Genomic DNA, 10,769 nt, shown 5'->3' with positions numbered 1-10,769 from the left:
TCTGTAGCTGGTTTATAATCGACAGGCCTTGAGAAACTGAAAAATGATGAGGAAATGTGCAAAAACAATGAAACCACTGCAGTCATCGTAAATAGACCCTCAACAACACTGACTGTCACACATTTAACAGGATATTAGCTTTATGGCATCACACCCTGTTAATCAATCACCATCACCTCACGAGAGTTATCTACATGGCCAACAACATAACAGTGACCACATTCAAGTTTCAGAAGAAGTTCAACAAACAGGCAAGACTTAACAAAATGTTTGCTTTATTTTTTTTTTTTTTCAGGTTTTTTTTTTTTTATCCAGGACAACTCATTCAAGGATAAACAAGGAGAAATAAGCACTAATTTTTTTTATTAGAATTTCTTTTTTGTTTTTACATTTTGTCAGAGATGGATGATGAATTTGAACAGAATTGGTCAAAGTAAAACAAAAAAAAATAATAAATGAATATATAATAACAATACATTAATAATTAATTCAATACAATGAAGTGTGGCATCAATGATAGAATAACAATGGCCCAGAAAACGTAGGGTTTTTATTGTTTTCACTGCTTCTTCTGTGTTACTGCAATAATCACCAGCACTAACTCAACTCAATCAACAACAGTAGAGGAAGAAATGGAGCGCGCTCACAAAGTTCTGCACCCCGGCCTCCCAAAGAGGAAACACTTTTTAAATTTAAATAATATTTTATCAAAGCTTCTGTTTTTGTTTTTTCATCTTCATAAAACATTTCTAAAACTTTTGTCTTCGTTAAACTTTTGTCTCTTTTTTTTGCATTTTGATTAATTTTCCTTTTCAGAGATTTAAAAAGTTTTTTGTCTCCATTTTACCACAATGTGTCCGTTTTTGCAAGTGTGGTTGCCTATATGTTTTTGAGAATATGTGTATCTGTATCGGTGTGCGTGTGTGTGTGTGTGTTAATGTGTCCTTTGCTGAGGCTTTGTTTAAGTTGTGTGTATGCTCATGAGAATACAAAGCCTGCACGTATGAAGATGGGAGTGTATTTGATGTCCTTACGCTGCGATACCTGCATTAAGGTCATTGCAGCAAAGACATTCCTACTGAGAGGTTGAAGCTGGCTAAAGCAATGAGGTGGGTGGACTTTAGCTTGCTCTCTGTGTGTGTGTGTGTGTGTGTGTGTGTGTGTGTGTGTGTGTGTGTGTGTGTGTGTGTGTGAGAGAGAGAGAGAGAGACTATTAATAAGTGTGTTGAACTAGTATGTGCATGTGGATGAGCAGACTAAGTGAAGTGGGCATCTCTCAGTGCCTACATAGGTGTCAATGTACGTGTGTGTGTGTGTGTGTGTGTGTGTGTGTGTGTGTGTGTGTGTGTGGTGGTGGGGGGGGGGGGGGGTTAATACTGTGTGGGATTGTATATACTTGCAGGTGAGCAAAGAACAATTCCTCATTTGTTTGTACACCTAAAGTAAAGCTTATTATGAGTCTGTATAGCCACTGCATGATATGAGAGAGGACATATGTCGGTGTGTGTGTGTGTGTGTGTGTGTGTGTGTGTGTAATAGAAGGCACGGAGGGTGGTGTGGGAGGCTCAGTCTCTCAGGTCCATACTGGAGCCAAACAGGGCCACCAGTTGCTCTTCATAGTGGGTGATGTTCCTCTTCATGATCTCCTTACAGGATCCCAGGAGGCGCTCAAACGCCTGAATGTCTATTACTGCACAGATAGAGAGAACGAGAGAAGAGAGCCGTTAGGTGCGTCTGTGTGGAGTCATCTCAGTTTCCCAAACACAGCACAGTCCTTACAGCGCATCCGCCAGACAGCACACCAATAAATACATATAAACTCTAATGACCGTTGAGGTAAAATCGTCAAACATGACCTAAAGCCGCTGGTTTAAATCTGTGCTTTGACATTTGTCAGATACAGGTAGACATCGATGGTCCCGTCTTAAATGTCCTCACAGAACCCTTGAAGTCCTGTTCCTCTTATACATCCGTCACAGAACAGGGAGGACGATAAGAGAACAACACGTGTACATTGTCTATGAGCAACTGTTGTACTGTTAGTACAGTAAACCAAAGGTATGCTGAACAAGACAGACATGAAAGGGAGTGTACTGAAAGGAAGTGCGTGGGGAGAAAATAGGGGAGATGACTAACACATGCATCTACTGTGAAAAAAAACAATCTGTGAATAAAAAAGAAAGCGGTGCAATTAGCCTTAAGCACACTTATTGTTTTTTATTATATTTTAATTCTATGTCTATGTTCATTGTTATGTACCCTTTCACCGAGTCAAATTCGTTGTATATTCAACGTGCCTGGCAATAATAATAATAATAATGATTCTGATTTCACAACAGAGGGAATAGAGCTGACAGAGAAACAGCAGAACAGCTGCTATAAAACATATAAAACAATCCTGTGTTCACTTTAAAAGTGAAGAGCTGCTCATCCTCTGCAGAGCCTGAAGTAGTGCATCCACTTTAAAAGGGCTGGACAATTACTGAACAGCCTTTAATCAACAAAAGAATACAAGGTGACGACAGACGGGATGATGAGCCAAACAACAATCGGGAATTCATCCACAACTAAAATGCCACTTGATATCTCATGACAAACTGCTTGTAACAGTGTAATTAGCAGGACACGAATACCACAGGCATTGCTGGAAGGTTGAGTGGTTTAAAGAATGCTGATTAACTGAAAATGTCATTTGATTATAATCCCATGAAGTGATCTATGGATGAAGGTGTTGCGTTAACTTGTATCGATGGAAATCTAACATCGAAATTAAGCTACTTTAAAACCCACATCTGACTTCACTATCGTTTTTTCTTGTAAGCAGCATTAGCAAGGATGCTGAAAAATGTGTTAAACGAGTGTGTGTCGGAGTGTATTTTGTCTTACCCACACACTTGACACCGCCCACTGCGTAGGCTGAGGCGGCCCGGGGCTTGTTAGTGACCAAGGCCAGCTCCCCAAAGTACTGACCCCTGCTACAGCGCGTTATCTCCACCTCCGCATTGTCTGCATGGTCCGCCTTTGTCTGCAGAGAAGAGAGGAGAGGATTAAAGGTTAGAAAACACTGAGCACCTCTTTTTTTTTTCCTTCTCCCCCCCCACCTCCCAACCAGCGAGACGCACTCAGCAGCTGAGCAGGCCATTTTCATTCCCGCTGTTGCTAGGCAAAACCAGGAAACACTTTTGTTCTTGGGTGGTCTCCATTGGAGAGTGTGGGGTGTCGGGAGGCTCTGCACGGATACATTTTTTGAATATTTATGAGTGGCTGAATCTTTTCTTTTTCTTCAACCAATTAATTACAGCTGAAGCGATGCTGCTGGAAATATGTACAGTAGAACCGGTACAAGGTCTATAAGGATACACAGTGAAATACATTCAACCTAGCGGAAAAAAGTTAATCAAATTGCATTGAGAGTGGTGAAAGAGAGAAATGAAGGTGAGGAGCATCTTACTTTACTCTTCATCATGATCTTGACCTCCCCAGATTCTACTATATAGAAGCATTCAGCCTTGTCTCCCTGAGGAGAAAGAAAGAAGGGTATAAATGCATGTAAATGAAGTTATGTACTGTATTTTTATGTTGAAATCCTTAACATTTCATTGCTGTATAAAACCACATCAGTTTGTTTTCCAGTGTCATACCTGTGTGATGATGCGCTCACCCTCAGGGAACTGCTTCGATCCTAAAACATCCACAATCTTCATCCTCTCGTTTGCCTGCAGAAAAAATACGAGGAAAGACGGGAAGGTTGAGGGGAGAAAAATAATATGATAAATGTAATTGACTATGCAGGCAGAGAACAGCCATGTAAACCCCTCTTCATCAGACTTTCCTCCCTCGATGCCATCCTTGTCTCCTGTGCTCTTGCTCTTCTGAACCTTTCACTCTACTTCTGGGTCATGTACAGTTTGATGGTTTAAATAAAAGGGTCTGTGTCTGTTCATCAAGCACAGTATTGGAGAAGCGGCATGTATGAAAGAAAATAACCTTTTACAGCCGTCATCTGAACTAAACATACACAATGTTATTGAGTGTAGAACAGAGCTTCTTCCTTCATGAACTGGCTGGTATTTCGCCGTTAGCTAAATGTCTGGCTTCACATGTGATGCAATTGAATAAACAAATACTGTGTAGTGGGACTCTGAAAAAGAGCCTGGGAAGGAGAGGGGGAGGGGGAGACAAAAACAACTTGAGCCAGTGAGAGGAGTTCTTTCCAACGAGCCCACAACCACCAAACTCACCTCCAGTGACTTGAGTAACGGCACGGACTCAATGAAAGTCTCGTACACCCTCCTCTTCTTTGCGTTGTTCTTCACAATGAGTCTACGAAACGTGGCACGGTCCTAGGGAGAACAAACACGAGTAAACAAACACTTCCTAAAAGGCCAGATAGATTCTCTCCGACTGTGTGACGACTGCTGGTCCTCTTGTGCTCGGCCACAAGGAGGCGCTGCAGCAGCATGAACCACCAGAGCAGAACCAGGCTCCATTCACAGATACCAGGACTCCATTCTTAAGGTGTCTGAGCATCACACTCAATGAGCTGTAGTTGGTAACTCTACCTAACTGGCTCACAATGCAAGTTCAGGGAGAAACTATTCAAAATAGAGCTTTAAAGTCACATGAAGGAAATAAAGACAGGTGGGTACTGATGGAAATGCAACTGCATTCATCTAGGTAGCAAATTGGATAATTTATTACAAATAATAATAATAAGTTTTACATTGGGGCATTCAGACGGTAGTTTACAGTCATCATCAGTTGGAGTGTCACATCGCATCTCAATCTACAAATTGTGCCCACATGCATGTTGGTCTACGTTCTTACCAGTCCCCATAGCGCCCCCTCCTCGGTGGCGACGATGGTGGCGGCGCGTGGCGTGTTGTACATGAGCGCCAGCTCCCCGAAGCTGCCCTTATTGTTATACTGACCCACCGTTGATCCCATTACCATTATGTCATACACCCCCCTGGAGACAGAGCGAAGAGAGGCAGAGAGAGTTAGGCACAACCAAAGAGACAACCAAAAAAAAACAGCCAATGGGGAATACAAAAAAAAAAAGAGACACAAATCCAAAAGGGAACATGGAAAAAATTAACAAGAATGACTGATTTATGCAATTGAGCCAAAAGAGGTGATCAGGGTGTTGTTTATTGACCTACTGACTGGTTTAAATAGACATCTAATTACAGCTTATCTGTGGCCTCTGGGCAGGACCCCGTGTCAGTTTGGCAGACAGGTTGAGCTAATCGTTGACCGTTTTTGTCGGTGCACTTGTGTACGTTTCTATTACAGTGGATTCATACGTTTGTGTGAATATTTATGGCTGAGAGCAGTGGACTCTGTTGTATATCTGTATTTACAGCATCAAAGCGGGTTTGTCATCATGGTTGTGTACGCTTCTGATCGATGGTAATACTCCAGCAGAGCGGCTCTCTCCCTCTCTCTGTGTACGAGGATTACACCTGGGGAAGGTAATTTGCTGCGTTGTTGCTCAGCAGGATTAACCCGTCCTTTTGTAAAATAGCCTGTCCTCCCAGTTGCTGTGTAGAGGGGCTAAAACCCTCGTCGCTGGTGTATTAGTATTAACTTAGTTTGACTGGATTACCATGACAATGGGGACAATGACCACTTGTGATGTTGCCTACATGAGCACGGTTAAGACACCGTTGGACACCCTGTGATGCTAACTCTTTATTGAAAAGAGACAAAGTAGGAGTGACAGCTGTGAATATTAATACACTTTGCACAATTAATTTGAGTGAGCGATTTCCAGTTTCAGAACACAAGACAGCTAGATGACTGGAGGGTACAGATTTACTTTCAATCTCCCTTTCAGCCTCATAAAATCGTTAGGGAGGTACCATTTTTGAGTCGGCAGACCGCCCAGTCTGTTTAAGTTGATTACTATGCATACGATGTGAGAAATGCTGAGGCGGTGTACAAGTATGTTTAAATTCCATAATACAAAAGGGAAACATTTTTCTTTGTGTGTCCATGCTCACACCACAACCTGCTGGTGACAGGAGCTACCACCTACACTTCTTACAGGCCAGGGAAAACCCCTGGATAGTCTATGACCAGACAGGCACGCTGCTCCTAAAGGTCATCGGACAGCTCGTGTACAGGGAGCAAGCTGTTAGACAGCGCCTGTGCAGATTGAATGATAGCACACAACAAGTGGAACTAAACCACTGTGCTAAACTGATATGCGCCATGCCAGGAATGAAAGGAGGCCAGGGTGGGATAAGCAATGACCAGCCACCAGCCAACTCGGAGATTAAAAACGTCAGACTTGAGGTCCTTTTCTAGGAAAAAAAAGCTAATTGGGCGAGCAGAGTAATGTACGTGACTGTAGCTGATGAACAAAGACATGTTAATTCCTCTCAGTGAGTCTTATCAAAAGTTTCCTCCATTATCTAAATAGAATAAATTCAAATCTACAATGTTTTAATTTCTTTCTGTTTTCTTTTACAAACAAAGACAGGACAACTAAATATTGTATTCCAGCCCGGGCTACATAACCTGTCCTGTAAAAGGTGTTGTAAACTGTTGCTGTGTACACAGCAACAGTTTACATTAGCAACACTGCAGGGAAAGTACACACCGCCTTCATAGGTACTGTATACATGGCTCACCATCATGATCATAAACGCTGCAGCTTTGACACTGTAAAGACCAGCAGGACGTTGTAGATCATTAAGTGGTCCACACGATCAATTATTGCATTCAAATACAAATGTAAATGTTTTAGAAACATACACTTTAATTGTTAACACACTGTCAGATTAAAAAGTAAGGTATTTATTTAGGCTGCAATTGATTGTTCTGTTTCAGGTTTCTGTTAATTATACAGGGCTCTATAGAATACGAGCGATTACATATTTTGTCTAGTCTTTCAGTGGAAAAAATAGAAACGTGTCAAAGACACAAAACGCACACAGGCATCATCCTGTCGGCCTTTCTGTCATCCAAGCTTGCGAAGACAAAATGGCAGCGCTTGAATGATCAAACTGACCCAACACGAGTGTCGGCCTCCTACCTCTCGATGACGTAGAAGTTGTCTCCATCGTCGCCCTGGTCGATGACGTGCTCGAGGGGCTGAACCCGTAACTCAAACATGGCGTCCAGCACCTCCGAGAACTGCTCCTGCATGGGGGAAGAGGGGAAGGACGTCAGACACAAATGACACAAGGAAAGAAGGAGCAACGGTGGAAATGTGTGTCTGGAGTTCAACTAGCAGCTCAAAATGACCTCCAGCTCCTGAGCGAGATGAAAGTAAATTATCCTCGAAGGGAAAGTACACGAGAGAAAGAAGAGGGGACAACTTCTTCATGTCATGCACATGTTTTACAAGGATATGCAATGTCAGTAAAATATTGTTGTCACTGGGGTTTAAGGGCATCATAATGACATAGATTCATGAGAGTAGATGCCAAGTGCTACATGGTTCACAATGGAAACAGAAATAGGGTTTAAAAATATCAAATTAATGTAAGCCAAAACAAAAGTGGACAAATCAGACATATGATTTTTGAAATTGCTTTTTGCAAAACAGGGCAGACAATCCATGTCCAAATATAGTAGCGTGCCCAAAGGTTTTGTAACAGACAAAAAAAAAACAAGCTCACAATAAGAACATATGGGCGTACGTCTTTGTTCCTTTTCTCTACTGTTCATTTAGTGAACTGTATTAATATCTTTTAATAAATTGTTTTTGTAAAGATTTATCATCTGAACTGCCCTGAGAGCAGATGCTTTTAAGTGTGGTTCCTGAGGAGAGTTGTACACTGAGTGAGTTATTTATATCCATCCATCCAGATAGATAGAGGCTCAAATCTTCTCTAATCACTTAGTAAAAGGTTAATAAATATGTTGATGTGAATTTTATATTTAAGGCTCTAAAGAGGGAAACCCTGAATAAATGAGTGGAGAAACCTTTAAATAAATGCAGATGCTGTCATACATGACACAAGCTAATAATGCATTAGCGTGTGTGTAAGTTTTACCTGATCAAGTGTTTTAAACAGTAGGATGTCCCTGCAGGACTCTTGCAGTCTGCAGCGCTGCTCATCTGTTTTCGGGTGAACCACCCTGGGCTCCGTGTCCTCGTCGTCATCGTCTGGGTTGAATGCCTCCGCACACACTGGAGGGAGGACATGTAAACCCACTTTACACATTGCACTGACATGCACTGTTTGATTCCACTGTAATTAGACTGAGCAAATAATCCAGGTTGGAAAGTATTCCATGGACATGTTCAGAAACTCATTACGCCACAGTAATCAGACATGTAAATAAAAGAGATACTAATAACAATGACAAGGATAAAAAAACACCAAGCCAGCCAAGAGGTTACAGGCAACTCAGGTAGTGATAACAAAAAAATTATATAGCGCTTTTCTAGACACTCAAAGACGCTTAATAAGTATCACATTACAACTATTTTGACAAATATTGCAATCGGCGTTCAGCTGCATTCATTTCATTGTTTCGTTAAAGCCAGAAGTTATATTACTGCAGAGATCCAAGCAATGTAGGCCGTTTATGAAATCTTTCAGATTTGCTTTCTTTGCATGGTCACTTTTCTTCTGCCTTCTTTAGGAGTGACTAAGTGTGTCTTTTATTTATTTATTTATATATATATATAAAAATACACTACCACTATACTTGTGGTTAGGGAACAAGTAGTACACAGTGCTGTGACCTCTTGGTCAGTATGCAGCACAGACTTGTGTCATTCTCCACTGATCTAAATACAATGTCTGCAAATTGCACGCAGATGTCCATCATCGTCTCAAAACAACTTTAAAGCATGGAGATGCAGTTTAAAATGTCCGTTATATATCATATTTTATGGAATCTGGACAGACGGACGCACACACACACACAGATATTGTATAACACTAAATGATGGCCTCCAGGAGAAGGGAGGAGAGGACATCATTACTGCAGGACAACAGAAGGAGCCCAGAAGTGAGGAAAGGACACGCACAGCGACATGTTTCACCACACTGGCTGACAAACACTGACAAGGTCATTTCAAATTGTCACTATGTATCCGTGCTTCTCCCAACTGTGTAGTGACACACTTCACTTCTCGCATGACATTTAGCACAAAACACCTGGAAGTCAGTGCGAGTGCGCGTGCGTGTGCGTGTGTCCCAGCATTCATACCAGTAGTCATGTCTGGAGCAGTGAGGCCTCTGGAGTCGCAACACGGTAACTCCTTTAGTTCTGCTTAATCGAGCAGGTAAATACAATGGAGCAAATAAAAAGCTGTTCAAATTTGAGCCTCCGTGCTCCGCCAACCAGAATGTGATGCAGTTAATTAAGCGTGAGAACATTATCTGAACCAAGGTACGACCCCAAAACACAAGGCTTTTATGAGGACACAGATGTTAGCATAAATACGTCAGCCTTGTGTGTTCTTCGTTAATGCGATAAAAAATATGATAAGGCGCAGAGTGCCGGCAGGTCCATCATGCTTAGCTTAAGTTGCAGGAATCCGATGTGTTTTGTTTCCCCCAAGCTGCCAAAATCTACATCTATCCCTGGCAGGACGACAGGACACCAAAAGACCTGCCAATATATGCACTTCTTGTGAGTCTGCGTATGTTTTGTTTACAAGTTCACTTGTAGCATTGAAAATATTTAATCAAGTTGTCATTTGCACCCAGTTTTTTAAGCCAAATAAAATAAACTGTAGTTGTGATTGTGGCCTTGAGTTTCTTATGTGAGAAAACACTGATTTCCAATAACGTTGATGCCGTCCTCCTGGCTGAATGTAGAGTGCACGTCACTTACTGAAGCCACATCACAAGTTTAGCTGAACACAACATTCAGATAACTATTTAAAAGATCGAGGAGCTGGACATTAATTAAGGAAAGGCATATTCCTGAATATATTTGGGATCACTGGGTAAGAAATAACGACTTTAATATAAAATGTCTGCGATATTAGAGATAAACCTTCTATGATGAAATCATTCAAACGGAAATAAGCAGATTTAATGATCAATGAATCAAGTAAACAACAACAGAACTACATAAACATGGTGGAGTTGAAAGTTCACTCTGCCTCTGATACAATAGATAACACTGAACATTGTTCTCTAGTTGCACTCTACTGTATATTTAGTGACCAGAAAAACAGAAACACCTGGACAATGTAATTTAATACATTAACTATTATCCCACTTTAAAGAGAAGCTTAACAACCGCCAGAGGTGTAACCTCTCAACTGACTGGTGATGCACAGGTGCACACTGACGCCGGCAGTGAGAGGCGAAACAGGTCTGATCCTTGCAAACAGAGAGGGCAATGAAACTGGCCTTAAAACGAAATGCAATCCAGTATCGTACCACGACAGCAGTTCCAACGCAAATTACAATGATCCGATTTACAAAACTTGTTGTCTTGGATTGCATTACAATGGGCGAGGAGCTCTTTCTTTCCGCTAAGTGTGTCATTGTGACTCACCAAAGCTAAATTCTCATTTAAAAATCATTCATGATGAAGGGAAAAGTGAAATGTAAAAAAAACGCCGAACACATGCTAAACCTACTTTGTCCGACTTGCAAACTGAAAAAAGAAGGTGCACTTGTACCACACAACACTTCAAACCACTTTGTTAACGACATCGTAAAAACAAGGAACCATACAAAGTTGAGAACTATAAATATTAACACCACATACTCCTTTATGACAACACACCTTTATGACACCACGGTTAGACAGCAGGGTCAACAGTGACAGTAGGACAGAAG

The 10,769-nt window shown here is 41.4% G+C and overlaps 1 protein-coding gene across 3 annotated transcripts in view; it reads right to left on the bottom strand.

The window, feature by feature from the left end:
• Nucleotides 1–1,168: 1,168 nt before the first annotated feature.
• The window catches only part of prkar2aa (protein kinase, cAMP-dependent, regulatory, type II, alpha A), a 39,302-nt gene continuing 29,701 nt past the window's right edge, over nt 1,169–10,769 (bottom strand). For all 3 annotated transcript variants that reach the window (XM_034536248.1, XM_034536249.1, XM_034536250.1), the window contains exons 4-11: nt 8,010–8,146; nt 7,043–7,149; nt 4,828–4,969; nt 4,242–4,343; nt 3,642–3,716; nt 3,452–3,517; nt 2,887–3,025; nt 1,169–1,690 (exon numbers count right to left, since the gene is read on the bottom strand). In XM_034536248.1, coding sequence (XP_034392139.1) covers nt 1,566–1,690; nt 2,887–3,025; nt 3,452–3,517; nt 3,642–3,716; nt 4,242–4,343; nt 4,828–4,969; nt 7,043–7,149; nt 8,010–8,146 — 893 coding nt within the window. In that variant the 3' untranslated portion in view covers nt 1,169–1,565. The remainder of the gene's footprint in view (nt 1,691–2,886; nt 3,026–3,451; nt 3,518–3,641; nt 3,717–4,241; nt 4,344–4,827; nt 4,970–7,042; nt 7,150–8,009; nt 8,147–10,769) is intronic.

The sequence above is a fragment of the Cyclopterus lumpus genome, chromosome 7 (genome assembly GCF_009769545.1).
Source record: "Cyclopterus lumpus isolate fCycLum1 chromosome 7, fCycLum1.pri, whole genome shotgun sequence".
Taxonomy (NCBI): domain Eukaryota; kingdom Metazoa; phylum Chordata; class Actinopteri; order Perciformes; family Cyclopteridae; genus Cyclopterus; species Cyclopterus lumpus.
This window is presented reverse-complemented; position numbering and strand designations above follow the sequence as displayed.